Source organism: Phacochoerus africanus, chromosome 9 (assembly GCF_016906955.1).
Source record: "Phacochoerus africanus isolate WHEZ1 chromosome 9, ROS_Pafr_v1, whole genome shotgun sequence".
NCBI classification, from domain to species: Eukaryota; Metazoa; Chordata; class Mammalia; order Artiodactyla; family Suidae; genus Phacochoerus; species Phacochoerus africanus.
This window is the reverse complement of record NC_062552.1, coordinates 91,445,643-91,461,981: the sequence shown is the minus strand read 5'-3', so window position 1 is coordinate 91,461,981 and position 16,339 is coordinate 91,445,643. Positions and strand designations below refer to the sequence as shown.

At 48.8% G+C, this 16,339-nt stretch overlaps 1 protein-coding gene across 2 annotated transcripts in view; it reads left to right on the top strand.

Annotated features, from left to right (window-relative positions):
• The window catches only part of SPTB (spectrin beta, erythrocytic), a 141,620-nt gene that overhangs the window by 103,788 nt on the left and 21,493 nt on the right, over positions 1-16,339 (top strand). For both annotated transcript variants that reach the window (XM_047795342.1, XM_047795343.1), the window contains exons 19-26: positions 3,082-3,228; positions 4,979-5,242; positions 5,624-5,830; positions 6,246-6,335; positions 12,153-12,431; positions 13,820-13,950; positions 14,915-15,119; positions 15,434-15,808. In XM_047795342.1, the coding sequence (XP_047651298.1) occupies positions 3,082-3,228; positions 4,979-5,242; positions 5,624-5,830; positions 6,246-6,335; positions 12,153-12,431; positions 13,820-13,950; positions 14,915-15,119; positions 15,434-15,808 (1,698 nt within the window). The remainder of the gene's footprint in view (positions 1-3,081; positions 3,229-4,978; positions 5,243-5,623; positions 5,831-6,245; positions 6,336-12,152; positions 12,432-13,819; positions 13,951-14,914; positions 15,120-15,433; positions 15,809-16,339) is intronic.

Genomic DNA, 16,339 nt, shown 5'->3' with positions numbered 1-16,339 from the left:
TTTATGGCTAAATAGTGTTCCATTGTGTATATGTACCACATCTTCCTTATCTATTCCTCTGTCGATGGACAAATGATGGTTGTTTCCATGTCTTGGCTATTGTGAATAGTGCTGCAGTGAACATTGGAGTGCATATGTCTTTTTGAATTAGAGTTTTCTCTTGATATACGCCCAGGAGGAGGATTGCTGGATCCTATGGTAGTTCTATATTTAGTTTTTTAAGGACCCTCCGTACTGTTCTCCATTGTGGTCACACCATTTTACATTGCCACTAACAGTGTAGAGGGTTCCCTTTTCTTCACATCCCATCCAGCATTTGTTATTTATGAACTTTTTGATGATGGCCATTCTGACTGGTGTGAGGTGATACCTCATTGTAGTTTTGACTTGCATTTCTCTAATAATAAGTGATGTTGAGCATCATTTCATGTGTTTTTTGGCTATCTGTATGTCTTCTTTGGAGAATTGTCTGTCCAGATTTTTTGATTAGGCTTTTTGCTTTTTAATTTAAAGCTCCATGTGATGTTTGCATATTTTTAAGATTAATCCCTTGTCAGTCAATTCGTTCGCAAAGATTTTCTCCCATTCTCTGGTTATCTTTTTGTTTTTTTATGGTTTCCTTTGCTGGTGCAAAAGCTAAGTTTAATTAGGTCTCATTGGCTTATTCTTGTTTTTATTGTGATTATTCTAGAATGTGACTCAAGCAAGATGTTGCTGTGATTTATGTCAAAAGTGTTCTGCCTGTGTTTTTATCTAGGAGTTTAATAGTATCTGGCCTTATGTTTAGTTCTTTAATCCATTTTCAGTTTATTTTTATGTATGATGTTAGAGAATGTTCTAATTTCATTCTTTGTTATATAGCTGTCCAGTTTTCCCAGCACTGTTTATTGAAGAGACTGTTTTTCTTCCACTGTATGTTCTTGCCTCCTTTGTCATAGATTAGTTGACCATAGGTGCTTGGTTTATTTCTGGGCTTACTATCCTGTTCCACTGATCTATGTTTCTGTTTTTGTACCAGTCCCATATTGTTTTGATTACTGTAGCATTATAGTAGCACTGTAGTGTGAAGTCAGGAAGCCTGATTCCTCCAGTTCCATTTTTTGTTTTTAGTATTGCTCTGGTGATTTGGGGTCTTTTTTTTTCCCCCCATACAAATTTTAAAATATTTGGTTCCAGTTATATGATGAATGTCATTGGTAACTTGATAGGGATTGCCTTGGGTAATGTAGTCATTTTGACAATATTGATTCTTCCAATCCAAAAGCATGGTGTATCTTTCTGTTTGTGTTGTCCTTGATTTCTTTCATCAGTGTCTTAGCGTTTTCAGAGTACAGGTCTTTTATCTCTTTAGGGATAAAAGAGATTTATCCTAGATATTTTATTCTTTTTGGTACAGTGGTAAATGGAATCGTTTCCCTAATTTCTTTCATTGTTAACGCATAGAAATGCAATAGATTTATGCATATTAATTTTGTATCCTGAAACTTTACCAAATTCATTGATGAGCTGTAATAGTTTTCTGGTTGTGTCTTTAGGGTTTTCTAGATATAGCATCATGTCATCTGCAAACAGTGATAGTTTTACTTCTTCTCCAGTTTAGATTCCTTTTATTTCTTTTTCTTCTCTGATTGCCTTGACTAGGACTTCCAAAACTATGTTGAATAACAGCAGTGAAAGTGGACATCCTTGTCTTATTCCTGATCTTAGTGGAAATACTTTCAGTTTTTCATCATTGAGAATGAAGTTAGCTATGGGTTTGTCATATATGTTCTTAAAGATATCTTTTAATTTGTCAAGTCCAGAGCAGGGTTTCTCAAAGAATGGCCTGAGGACTATCTATACTAGAGTCACCTAGGGCCTGGTCAGGGCTGGCTTAAAGGGCATGTGGTCTGTGCATTCGCATGGAGCCACCTGCCAACAGGGCCCCATGTTTAGTTTAACCCCCTCTGTTACCATCTTGAAATTCTTTTTTTTTTTTTTTGTCTTTTTGCCATTTCTTGGGCCGCTCCCGTGGCATATGGAGTTCCCAGGCTAGGGGTTGAATTGGAGCTGTAGCCACTGGCCCAACACAGGATCCGAGCCGCATCTGCGACCTACACCACAGCTCACAGCAACACCGGATCTTTAACCCACTGAGCAAGGCCAGGGATCGAACCCACAACCTCATGGTTCCTAGTCGGATTCATTAACCACTGAGCCATGACGGAGCTCCTTGAAATTCTTAATAATTTTGAATATTTCCATTTTCCACCAGGCCCTGCAAATTATGGAGCCAATCCTAGCTCTAGTTAAATGCAGATCCCTGGGCCCCATTGGGGCCCAGATGAATCAGAACTTAGGGGTGAGAAAGAGCAGCAAGCCTCTGGCCTGGAGAAGTGCTGACTTAGAAGGTCCACACTCAGCCTGGGGTGAGCTGTATAAGAAGGTCTTTAACCTGCGCTCCTGGTTCCTTTGGGGAAGAGTACTCCCATGTGGGATGGGGCACTCCCTGCCTTCTTTCTTACTCCTGTCCTCATACCCCTTTCCTCTCAACCCATGTGACTTTTTTTTCATCTACCTCTGTCCTTGGCACCAACCAGGCATGGCATGACGCCAGGACATCTTGGAAACGTCGGAAGTTCACCACAGTTCTTCCCTCATTGTTAGTTATAGAAACTGCCCTTGGCTTTTCCCTCAGATAGCATTTTCTCTGTGTCTATTAATGATTTCTCACCCTCCTGCCAAAGAGTGGATTTATCCATCCATTCAGTAGACACTTGCTTGAGTTCCTACAATAGGCCAGGCCCTGTCCTTGGTCCTGGAAATTCAGAGAGAATATATATTTACATAAACCTGGTGTCACACTGCACATTCTAGTGGGGAAGACACAGTAGGGCCCATATTTTAGCCCTGAGACTGCACAGATTAAGTTGCCTCTGCTGCGAATTAAGGATCCAGAGTTGGAGGGTCATACTCTGCTGTGTTCACACTTCCTCCCCTTGGACTTCTACTGTAGCCAGAGGTGGGCATCAGGCCCTGCCCAGAGCTCCTGGCCAAAGAGGGACACTTGGGGACCATTGGATGCACTCTCTCTGCCCACAGCTCACTCTCTGGATCAATGACAAGCTTCTGACATCTCAGGATGTCTCCTATGATGATGCGCGAAACCTTCACAACAAGTGGCTGAAGCACACGGCATTCGAGGCGGAGCTGGCTTCTCAACAGGGCTGGCTAGAGAACATTGATGCGGTGAGTAGTGAGTGGCAGGGCCCTCTGCTCAGGGATGCTTCACGTGGGCATAGACACGGGTCCTAAGCTTGCTGGACAGTATGGAACCTGGACAAGAAAAACTTCTCCACATAGTAATAAAACTTCAGGACTTCTGATACATCCAGTCTGTTAAGCCTGGTCAGAATGGCTGCCTCCTCTGGGTCACCTACGTCTGGCAAAGTCCAAGACACTGAGGACACGGAGTTAGAGCCTCAGTGTCCAGTTCCAGGACAGCAGTTATCTCTGTCTGCCTTCCATCATCCTCACTGGGGCCCCAGCACTGTCCTACGCCCGGGGCAGGGGAGTATGTGAGAAGAGCAGAGCGGGACAGAGACTATTGACCCTCACTGGATGGGCAGAAACACATCTCTTGTCAGTGAGGAACCAAGGGTCCCTTCTCTAATGAGTTTCCCTGGGTCCCGAGTCACAATGTGGCTGGAGTTAAATCTGGGATAGCCTCTCTCTGCTGGGACTATCCAGAAGGATCAGGCCTAGGGGCCACACGAGGCTGCATTCACAGTGGTTAAGGGTGCAGGCTCCGAACCAGACTGACTTCTCAACCTCCCTGCACCTCAGTCTTCATCTGTAAAGTGAGGATGATAACAGTACCTACCCGAGGGAGTGATGAGCGTTAAAGCATTTAGGATAACACTTGGCAGTTAACAGGCACTCAGTAAATATTGACTATTATTAGCAAGTTTATAGTCCTACACCCAAATCATCTCAAACTATAACCTTCCAAAAAAAGATACATTTATGTAAGAGAAAACTGGATAAGACAAACTCAGCTACTGAAAGATATCAATGAAGGTCGGTGCACAGCTTCTGGGAAGACAATTAAGAAAGGGTAGAACTCACAGGGAGATTTCCATGATGCTTGTACCTAAATGGATTTTTTTTTTTTTTTTTTTTTTGCTTTTTAGGCCCACACATGCAGCATATAGCAAATGGAAGTTTCCAAGCTAGGGGTTGAATCAGAGCTATGGCCACCAGCCTACACCACAGCCACACCAGATCCAAGCCGAGTCTGTGACCTGCACCACAGCTCATGGCAACACCGAATCCTTAACCCACTGAGCAAGGCCAGGGATCGAACTCAACAGCCTCATGGATCCTAGTCAGTTTCTTTACTGCTGAGCCACAATGGGAACTCCCTTGGACGGATCTTGAATCTTTTTATTTTTAATTAAAAAAAAATTTTTTTAGGAGTTTCTATCGTGGTTCAGCGGAAACAAATCTGACTTGTATCCATGAGGATGCAGGTTTGATCCCTGGCCTTGCTCAGTGGGTTAAGGATCCGGCATTGCCATGAGCTGTGGTATAGATCGCAGATGCGGCTAGCACATGGTGTTGCTGTGGCTGTGGTGTAGGTTGGTGGCTACAGCTCCAATTCAACCCCTAACCTGGGAACTTCCCTATGCTGCAGGTGTGGCCCTAAAAAGACCAAAAAAAAAAAAAAATTTTTTTTTTAGTACTAGCTGGTTCTTGTCTGCAGCTCCGCATACCGCAGTCTCCCTGGGTCATTTGGCCCAAATGTACTCTCCCTGTCCCACCTCCTTCTGCCAGTAACTCTGGGGGTGCATCATCTTCCAGCTGAGCCTCATCCAAGTTCTATGCAGGTCCATTGCCTCAGTGACCATCCCTTGGTTAGCCCTCTGCAACCACCTGAGCAGGGTTCTCCAAGTCGCTCTCCAAGGTCAGAGGGTGAGCCCTGTCCTTGGCCACACAGGAAGGAAAGCAGCTGATGGAGGAGAAGCCCCAGTTTGAGGCCCTGGTGTCCCAGAGGCTGGAAGCTTTGCACCGACTCTGGGATGAGCTCCAGGCCACCACCAAGGAGACAGGCCAGCGCCTCTCAGCTGCCAGGAGCTCCGACCTGCGCTCGCAGACCCACGCCGACCTCAACAAATGGATCAGGGCCATGGAGGACCAGCTGCGGTCAGACGACCTGGGCAAGGACCTGACCAGCGTCAACAGGATGCTGGCTAAGCTGAAGGCAAGTGCATGGGTTGTAGACTAGCGTTTTGGAAGGGAGAGGGTCTTGGAAGCAAATCTGAAACCTGAAAGTGAGTACTCCTCCTGTCCTCAGCACTGGGCTGGCTTTTATCAGGTCTCCGGGTTCATAACCCAGCTCCTGAAACCCCTTGGCAGTGGGTAAGCCAGAGAGGGATGCAGGCAGGGTAATAAAGGCACACATGAGCCATATAGGACAGACACTCAGAGGAGCAACAGGGAGGTGGGGAGAGCCAAGTAGACGTCTTGGGAGAGGCTGAGCTCCCAAGCCTTTGAGGATGTGTGGGATGCCGGTGATGAAGAGGACAAGGGGCTGCTGCCCAGGTGCCAGGACTGGTGCCACCACTGTCCCCTTGTGTCCCAGCGTGTGGAGGACCAAGTGAATGTGCGGAAGGAGGAGTTGGGGGAGCTGTTTGCCCACATGCCCTCGCCGGGAGAGGAGGCTGAAGATGAAGATTTGAGCATTGAGAAGCGGTTCCTGGACCTCCTGGAGCCCTTGGGGAGGAGGAAGAAGCAGCTAGAGTCATCCAAGGCCAAGCTGCAGATCAGCCGGGACTTAGAGGATGAGACGGTGAGTGGGCCGCAGCTGCCCCTGCCCCCAGGGACTGAGCCGGCAGCTGCCATCAGGATGCTGGCTGCTGCCCAGGGCAGTTCTTGGCAGCAGGCATCTGGTCATCTCACCCCCTTGCCTCAGAGGGTGGTTGCAATGATTACATGGAACACAAAAGTCAGTCAGTGCCTTTCGCATGGTAGCTTGCTCATGGATTTTGGGATCAGACAGACTTGGGCTCAAGGTCCAGCCGCGTGACCTTCCCCTCAAGTGAGCAGGAGAAAGCTACTTGGAAGCTTAGTTCAAAAGATCAAAATACCCCTATTTTACAAAATCTTGGTGGGGAGGCAGAGCTCTGTCTGGCCCATGGTGAGTGACGGGGAAATTGTGAGTGACGATCCTCAGCTACCCATCCCCCCACCTCTGGTCTCTGCAGCTCTGGGTGGAAGAGAGGCTGCCTCTGGCCCAGTCGACCGACTACGGCGCGAATCTGCAAACCGTGCAGCTGTTCATGAAAAAGAACCAGGTGAGTCCTGCCACCTGGCCAGTCCCACCTGCCCTTTCCCCACTCCAGGAGGAAGGCCCAGCCCTGGCCTGCAAAAGGCCCCCAGTAGCAGGTTACAGCTTATTGCTCCTGTCGATCCTTATAGCTGCCGGATCTCCAGTCTGTATTTGTGTTCTCATGACAGAAGGAGCAGCTTTGGTGATGGCAGAGAGATTTCTGGGAGGACCGCAAAAGGGGGCAGAGGTGCATGGGCGTAGGGGGGTCCAGGTGCTTTGGAACTGGGAGCCATTCAGATCCATCAGGACACAGGGGAGTGCAGGACCTGGAGGCCCTGGCCTGGGGTCCCAGGTGCTCTACAGCTTCTGTGTTCCTTGGCCACTCTGAGAGGAGGTGCCCACCTCCTGGTGTCTGCCCCATCACTGCCTGGTCCCACTTCCAGGGCTAAGCTTGGCTTCTTGGGTCCCCTCAGGGTAAGGAGGCCCCTGTCCTCTGGGCACATAGGGATATCGATGGGGCTCCAACCCCATGAGGAAGCCACTAAACTTGGACTCTGAGCCATTAGAGCAAACATCCGTTGGTGATTCTGCTGTCTTGGGCCTGGCTAGGGCCTTCTGTGGCCTGGTCAGCATCCTGGAAGTGAGCAGGTGCACTTCCCCTGTGTCAGGGCTGCGGGGGAAGCCCGCCTCTGTCCAGGAGGCCAGCAGCATCAGGCCATGGTCTGGCCACAGGTTCTGCCCAGTGGGTGGCCGCATCCATGCTCTTGAGCAGGGAGTCTCCTCCTGCCTGGTCTGCTCTTTGGCTCAGAAGTGGGGGCAGCTGCAGCCACAGTCATGATCGAGGAGAGTCTGGCAACTCATCACCAGGAAGGGCAGTGTGTCCCAGAGTGCTGGTCGGTCCTGCAGCTCCTGGGGAAGTAAGATCAAGGCAGATATACTTCCTTCCCCTCAGATATCAGCAGCCACTATCTCACAGAACCCAGCAACTGTTCAAGGACCTGAATGAATTACGTTTACAGAGGGGTTTTTTGGTTTGTTCATTTGTGGGTTTTTGTTGTTGGCTTTGTTGTTGTTGTTGTTGTTGTTTTTGCTTTTTATGGCCACACTCATGGCATATGGAAGTTCCCAGGCTAGGGGTCGAATTGGTGCTATAGCTGCAAGCCTACACCACAGCCGCAGCAATGTGGGATCCAAGCCAAGTCTGCGACCTACACCACAGCTCACGGCAACGCCAGATCCCTAACCCACTGAGCAAGACCAGGGATCGAACCCTCATCCTCATGGATACTAGTCGGATTCTGCTATGCCACAATGGGAACTCCCTCAAAGAGGTTTCTTTCTTTTTTTTTTAATTTATTTATAATTTTTTTTTATTTTCCCACTGTACAGCAAGGGGATCAGGTTATCCTTACATGTATACATTACAATTACATTTTTCCCCCAGCCTTTCTTCTGTTGCAACATGAGTATCTAGACAAAGTTCTCAATGCTATTCAGCAGGATCTCCTTGTAAATCTATTCTAAGTTGTGTCTGATAAGCCCAAGCTCCCGATCCCTCCCACTCCCTCCCCCTCCCATCAGGCAGCCACAAGCCTCTTCTCCAAGTCCATGATTTTCTTTTCTGAGGAGATGTTCATTTGTGCTGGATATTAGATTCCAGTTATAAGTGATATCATATGGTATTTGTCTTTGTCTTTCTGGCTCATTTCACTCAGTATGAGATTCTCTAGTTCCATCCATGTTGCTGCAAATGGCATGATGTCATTCTTTTTATGGCTGAGTAGTATTCCATTGTGTATATATACCACATCTTCCGAATCCAATCATCTGTCGATGGACATTTGGGTTGTTTCCATGTCTTGGCTATTGTGAATAGTGCTGCAATGAACATGCGGGTGCACGTGTCTCAAAGAGGTTTCTTAAAAGCTCCCTTGAACTCTCTGCTACCAGTCAACATGATGGAGTCACAAAGGCTCCAGTGGCCACGTGTCGGGACCTGAGTGAGAAGGTGATGGAGGTGGGGGTTCCACCAGCAGCACCACCTCCAGTTTAAAGGGGTGGCTGGTAGGAGACAGTATCCTCAGGGCCTCTGTCTCCTCAACTATAAAATGAGCCAGCTCTAGTCCTTCCGACAGTCAGGACTTTAGCCTCAGTAGGTGTTATTACCCAATGATTTTCTTTCCTTTTTTTTTTTTCCCATCTGTGACTTATTATTTTTTTGATAGTTATTTCCTCAGTGCAATTTTTTTCCACTGTACAGCATGGTGGCCCAGTTACACATACATGTACACATTCTTTTTTCTCATATTATCATGCTCTATCATAAGTGACTAGACGTAGTTCCCGATGCTACACAGCAGGATCTAATTGCTAATCCATTCCGAATGCAATAGTTTGTGTCTATTAACCCCATGCTCCCCAACCATCCCACTCCCTCCCCCTCGGCAACCACAAGTCTATTCTCCAAGTCCATGATTTTCTTTTCTGTGGAAAGGTTCATTAGTGCTGTATATTAGATTTCAGATATAGGTGTTATCATATGGTATTTGTCTTTCTCTTTCTGACTTACTTCACTCAGTCCGAGTCCCTAGTTCCATCCATGTTGCTGCAAATGGCATTATTTTGTTCTTTTTTATGGCTGAGTAGTATTCCATTGTGTTTATATACCACATCTTCCTAATCCAGTCACCAAGACACCAAGAAACAACCCAAATGCCCAATGATTTTCAACTCTCTTGGCTGAAGGTTGCTATTTCAGGAGAAGGGCGAGACAAATATGAATGGGGTTCACCTTAATGAGAAGGGAAGGATAATCTCATGTGAGCGCATGGCTGCCCCAGTAAAGACTATTTTAGCCCGCCTCACTAAAGCTGAAATCCACTTTATCATTTCTTCTGTTGCAGTGGTCATTGTGCATCAGACTCATACTGAGGGCTTGTTAAAACACAGTTGACCAGGCTCCACCCCAGATCTACTGCATCTGACTCTGGGAGCCGAGCCTGATAATATGCATTTCTTGCAAGATCCCGGGTGATGGTGATGCTGCTGGCCTGGAACCCTACTTTGAGAACCACTGCCCTAATGGTTGTCACTGCAACTAGAACAGAACCTTGTAAGGTGCCACATGAATGGTCCTCAGTGCTGGCTGCACTTTAGAATCATGTGGCATAGCCTTTAGACAATCGAATGCCGGGGTCCACTTCAAATCAATTAATGAGGATCTCTGGGGATGAGGCCTGGGCTGTGTCTGTTTTCTCCAATGATTCAGTATGCAACCAGAGTTAAGAACCACTGTCCTGCCTGAACTGGTGCCTGCCTCCCCTCGAGTCTCCTCCCTTATCTCCTTCCCCCTCCTTCACTGTATTCTCTGCCCAGCCCCTTGGACTGGCCAGGTTTGCTTCCGTCCAGGGACTTCCCGGTCACTTGTTCTCCCCCTCCTGCCTGCAACACTTACCCCCCAGATCTCTGTGGGGTTGCCTCCTTCTCATCATTCATGTCTCGCTCAGGTGTCCTCTGCACAGAAAACCCTTCCTGACTTCCCCAGTGGAAGTGGCAGCATCACTCCTTGGAAGACAGGCCTCATCTTATTGGTGTCTAGTCTTCCCAGCACCCGTTGTCTATGTTCATTCATTTATTTACATGCTTACCATTTCCTCTACTAGAGTGTAAGCTTTATGAGGGCAGGGGGTTTGTTTCTCTTGTTCCCGTGTTGTCCCTAGAACAGGACCTGATACATCGGAAATAATTTAATAACTATATGTTGATAGAGTTCCCATTGTGGCTCAGTGGTGAACGAACCCGACTAGCATCCAAGGGGACACAGGTTCAATCCCTGGCCTCGCTCAGTGGGTTAAGGATCTGGCATTGCCATGGCTGTGGTGTAGGGCGGCAGCTACAGCTCTGATTGGACCCCTAGCCTGGGAACCTCCATATGCCGCGGGTGTGGCCCTAGAAAGAGAAATGCCTTTTTTAGGCTACCTTGAGAGGTCATAAGATCTCAGGGAGATTAAAGAAGCAAGTGAAGGTGACACCATGGGGTGTTTGAATGCAGTGCATAGACCATGGGAAATTGTCAGAATCGAGATTCTGAGTATAAAGTGTAATGATGCATTTCAGCAAGTTAGGTGACATGTGGGTATTGCTAGTTCCGTGTATTTTGTTTGTTTATCTATTTACTTATTTATTTGCTTATAACGATTTTTATTGTGGTAAATATGCAGAACATAAAATTTACCATTTTAACCTTTTATGAGTGTACAGTTCAGTGGCATTTAGTACATTCACATTGTTGTAATAACCATCACCGCTATCCTTCTCCACAACTCTTTACCTTCCCAAACTCAAACTCTGTACATATGAACCAGTAAATCCCCATTCTCTTCTAATCGCTGACAATCACTGTTCTACTTTGTCTCTATGAATTTTTTTACTTAATGAATTTTATTACATTTATACGTGTACAACAGTCATCACAACCAAATTTTATAGCATTTCCGTCCCAAACCCTCAGTGCATCCCCCACCCTAGTTCCATGTATTTTATTTTAGTTTAGTTTTATTTATTTATTTATTTGTCTTTTGTCTTTTTAGGGCTATACCCTCTGCATATGGAGATTCCCAGGCTAGGGGTCTAATAGGAGCTGTTGCTGCCAGCCTACACCACAGCCACAGCAATACAGGATCCGAGTCACATCTGCGACCTACACCACAGCTCATGGCAAAGCTGGATCCTTAACCCACTGATCGAGGCCAGGGATCCAACCCACAGCCTCATGGTTCCTAGTCTGATTCATTAACCACTGAGCCACAATGGGAATAAGTCCTAGTTTTCCGTGTATTTTAAATGCTGACAGTCAGAGCGCTGGCTGTGGGTACTGCTCTTGCCCCACCCCAGGAAGGTTTGAAGGCCATGGGAAATTGTAGAAAAGGAGGAGATGAGGGGTAGGGAGCCAAGTGCCCGCACATAAGAAGCACCCAGGCTTGGGCCTCTAGGACCCAGAAAGCGAGTGACAGGACACAGGTGTGACCTGGTGAGTCAGAAGAAAATGCCATTTTGGTGACCGAAGACTCAAACAGGAGATAATATAAAGCTCACCAACCGAGAAATAGAAATGGGGAAAAACAAAACAACGAGCAACTATCAACGATTGTTTTATATGGAGTAAAAGCTACTAAAATCAGATCTCAAAGGCCATTTAAGAATCGTTTTCCTCTCTGCCACTACACACAGCTAAGAAATCAAGCTCGGGAGTTCCCATTCTGGCTCAGCAGTTAATGAACCCAACTAGCATCAATGAGGACTTGGGTTCGATCCCTGGCCTCACTCAGTGGGTTGAGGATCTGGCATTGCCATGAGCTGTGGTGTAGGGACAGACAATTGCTGTGGCTGTGGTGTAGGCTGGCAGCTACAAGCTCCAATTAGACCCCTAGCCTGGGAACCTCCATATGCTGCGGGTGTGGCCCTAAAATGACAAAAAAAAAAAAAAAGGAAGAAGAAAAAGAAATCAAGCTCCTCTGAAACATTGGAAAAGTAAGGCGCTATCAGGAGCACAGACTCTGGGACCCAAGAGAGCTGTGTTCCCGTCCTTCTCTGCCACTTGCGGCCCCACAGTTACTTGGCTGCTCTGTGCCGATGCCTGGGTGCTGACCTCAGAAGATCACAGGGGCATGAGAGGAGAGCAAGGTGGCATGCCCAGCACTGCACCGGGCATGTGGTCACGGTCTTTACAGCCACACCTGCTCCATTCAAGCTTCCCTGAATGGTCTGGAGCAAGAGATGCCAGGGCATGGCCCTGGGCTGCACGGTGGAAGGCCGCCCCTGACCCCTTGCCCTCTGGCCACAGACACTGCAGAACGAGATCCTGGGCCATGCGCCACGGGTGGAGGATGTGCTGTACAGAGGGCACCAGCTGGTAGAGGCGGCTGAGATTGACTGCCAGGACATCGAGGAGCGCCTGGGGCACCTGCAGAATTCGTGGGACACACTGCAGGAGGCGGCGGCCGGGCGGCTACAGCGCCTGTGGGACGCCAGCGAGGCACAGCAGTACTACCTGGACGCCGGCGAGGCTGAGGCCTGGATCAGCGAGCAGGAGCTCTACGTCATCTCTGATGAGATGCCCCAGGTCAGCTTGGGCATGGTGCCAGGCTGGGTGCCTGGACCACCTGAGAGAAAGAGCTGTGGGTGGACAGTCAGGGCTGGTTGAGGGGGGGGGTACCTGGAAGGCCAAGTGTGTGAGGGGTGAGGGCAGGGACGGGTGGTGTGCGAGGAGCCCTCCTTCTCAGGTTGTCGCTCCTCTTGAGAACATGCAGATCACAAGCTATGTATGCCCTGTTTGCCAGCTTAAGTTTGCCCTAACTGAGCCTTCTTTACCGTTTTTGTGCCATGGATTCTGTGCAGATGAATCTCTGTGGGAGGGGGTGAGAGGTGAGGTGAGGGCATCTCTAAAAGCTGGGCTGATACAGGAAGTTTTCATGGGGACAGAGGTTGGACCTGGGCCTAGAAGTGGATGTCACGTAAGAATCAGGGTACTTTGTGAATACAGACATAGATGTACCTGGCACAGAGTAGATTCACGCAAAACTTTTTTTTTTTTTCCTGTCTTTTCTAGGGCCACTCCCTCGGCATATGGAGGTTCCTAGGCTAGGGGTTCAGTCGGAACTGTAGCGGCTAGCCTACGCCACAGCCACAACAACGCGGGATCCGAGCCACATCTACAACCTACACCACAGCTCACGGCAACACCAGATCCTTAACCCACTGAGCAAGGCCAGGGATCGAACCTGCAACCTCATGGTTCCTAGTCAGATTCATTAACCACTGTGCCGTGATGGGAACTCAAGCAAAACTTTTAATGAAAATGTGTTACGTGCCATGCATTCATCAATTACCACTCCCTGCTAACATGTTTGCATTCAGTAATGGCTGATACAAACAATGGCTTAACTCAGACAAGTAACTCTATTCTGGGATTTGTAGTGAGTGTCTTTCACGACATTCAAATTCAGCCTCTTACTCTGTAAGTAAAGGAAACCCAGTCTTAAACCCCATCCCCAGAAAATCAGGTTAGTAGAATGTTCTAAGAGTTAGTAAGTTCTGTGTGGGTAAGGATTCTGTCTTATTTGTTTTCACTTATCCTAATGCCTAGCATACACTCAGAATTCAATTAGTGAGGGACAAATGCGGAAATCTACTGCCCTGAAATTGTCAATACATAAGGGGAATATATATATAAGCAGCTTCAAAGCTCTGGTATGCTCATCATTCACTCAGCCACTGTTCTAGTACGAAAGACACAAATGTGAATAAAGTAGACAAAAGTCCTAAAAAAAAAAAAAAAAAGAACCGGGGTCTTTTTGAGAGGAAGGTATATGGGGTGTTACCGGGACACGGGAGTAGCAGAAAGGGACTGTGGGTTTCTCCTGTGGGTGTCCTCTGAGCCCGGCTCCTCCAGGAGCTGGGCTGTAACCTGAGCCAGGTGAGCTAGTGCCCTGACAGTCCGCTGCCTCCTAGGATGAAGAGGGCGCCATCGTGATGCTGAAACGGCACTTGCGGCAGCAGCGCATGGTGGAGGAGTACGAGAGGAACATCAAGCAGCTGGCCGGCCGGGCCCAGAGCCTCCTGGCTGCAGGCCACCCTGAGGGGTGCGTGTGCCTCCTGGGGAGACTTGGTCAGGTCCTGGGCCTCAGGACAGGGGCCCTGCCAACCTGGGTCCCTTCAGGTCCAAGGGAGAAAACAGGAACAGTTTTCTCCAAAACTATGTCCTTGAGAAAGTTTCTGGACTGCTGAGTGGCCCAATTCCCTTTTATGCTGTGGTTTTTGTGTCTCTTCAACCAGCCTGAGGCCTGATGTGCAAAAATGTAAGGAGGTGGAATAGCAAAACTACCCTCTTGGTAATTGGAGAGCTCTAGTCTTTTGAAGAGTTAGTCTTTAGTGTCTCTTAGCATAGTCTTAACTTTGCTTTGCTTTGGGGGGTCCAGAAGGTATCTAAGGATCGTACATTGTCTCAGCAAAAAATTATGTAGAAGTGAAGGTAGAAAACCTATAAGGAAACCACCTAAACTATTTAGTTGTGTGGGTTCTGTATAAACAGGAGCCCACTGAGCCAGACGCTTCAGGCTGCCCCCAGTCATGACCTTGTTCTCAGTTGCCTTTAGAACATCCACAGCTAGGCGTCCTCAGCAGCCACCCCAGCATCTCCAAGGAGCCCCAAGGATTGGCCCCTGGTCTTACACAGCCCTCCCTGAGGGCTAAGCAGGCCCTGCTGCTGGTGGAGCTCAGGCAGCCTGGCCCTCAGCATCCTTGGAAGCATAGTGGAGGGGTCCTCCATTTGCACTGCTGTCTCTGAGCTTCCCCGAGTCAGGGGAAGGAGTGAGAGGCACCGGCTCTGGGGATACACATTTCATCATCCCCTGAAGCATCGTGGTCGGAGGGATGGTTCTTTCTCTTCCCAACTCTTCCCTGTGACACATCTCTGCCATTTCTCTGAAGCTGCACTTCCCTACCTGTCCCTGGCATGGGGCTGGCAGGGAGGAGGCTGGCTCCTCCAAGCTTGCTGCCCTGGGCTCTCTGTTGCTGTCTATGAGGCCTTCTTATTCTGAATTCCAGGGAACAGATCATCAGACTTCAGGGACAAGTGGACAAGCATTATGCAGGGCTGAAGGACATGGCAGAGGATCGGAAGCGGAAGCTGGAGAACAAGTACCGCCAATTCCAGATGGAGAGGGAGGCAGATGACCTGGAGCAGTGGATCTTGGAGAAGGACCTGGTGGCCTCCTCCCCAGAAATGGGGCAAGACTTTGACCATGTGACTGTGAGTACCCATGGCCACCACTTATTTTGTCTTCCTCTAATGCAGTAGACAGGGAAACTGTCATTCCAGACACACACGCATGCATGCACGCACGCACGCACGCATGCACCCTGCCAGGGGCAAAGTGCCAAAGAGATGCAGGTAGCCCCTTGGGAGTTCAGGTACCCCCTTGAGAGCTCAGGCACCCCGGGGAAAGTGTGAGAGCCCAGGTCCTGGCAGGTTTGGCCTGGGAGAGTCAGCAGCTAGTGTGATGCTACCACTGTAGCCCTGAGCCTCGATGACTGACAATCGTGTTTCTGTCTACCCCTGTCCAGCTACTCCGGGACAAGTTCCGGGACTTTGCCCGGGAGACAGGGGCAATTGGGCAGGAACGGGTGGACAATATGAATGCCCTCATTGAGCACCTCATCGACGCGGGCCACGAAGAGGCAGCCAGCATCGCCGAGCGGAAGGACGGGCTGAATGAGATGTGGGCGGACGTGCTGGAGCTCATTGACACGCGCATGCAGCTGCTGGCCGCCTCCTACGACCGGCACCGCTACTTCTACACTGGTAATGAGATCCTGGGCCTCATTGATGAGAAGCACCGCGAGCTGCCAGAGGACGTGGGGCTGGACGCCAGCACCGCTGAGTCCTTCCATCGTGTGCACACAGCCTTTGAACGGGAGCTCCACCAGCTAGGCGTGCAGGTGCCTCCTGTCCCTGGCTGTCCCCCCACATCTTCCCTGTGACCAGCTTCCCTGGGGCCCTGTGGTGTCAGGTCCTCTCCTGGCTTCTAGAGGAGAAACTTCTGGAACAGGCACCTCCTTAGAGAGGCAACAACTCCAGGCAGAAAGGCAGGGAGCAGAGGTTTCTAGATATTCTTCAGCTTCAGAACTAGTCCATCCATCCTTTCTTTCATTCATTTTTATTTTTCTGCTTTTTGTGACATATGAAGGTTCCCAGGCCAGGGGTCCAATCAGAGCTACAGCTGCCAGCCTTCACCATAGCCACACAATGCCAGATCCAAGACATGTCTCTGACCTACACCACAGCTCATGGCAATGCCAGATCCTTAACCCACTGAGTGAGGCCAGGGATCGAACCCACAACCTCTTGGTTCCTAGTGGGATTCATTTCCGTTGCACCACAACGGGAACTCCCAGAACTAGTTCTTTAAACAACCCTTCCTGAAGTCCAATGGAAAATTGTCTTAAAGTGCAGTTTCTCTGATTGTCGAA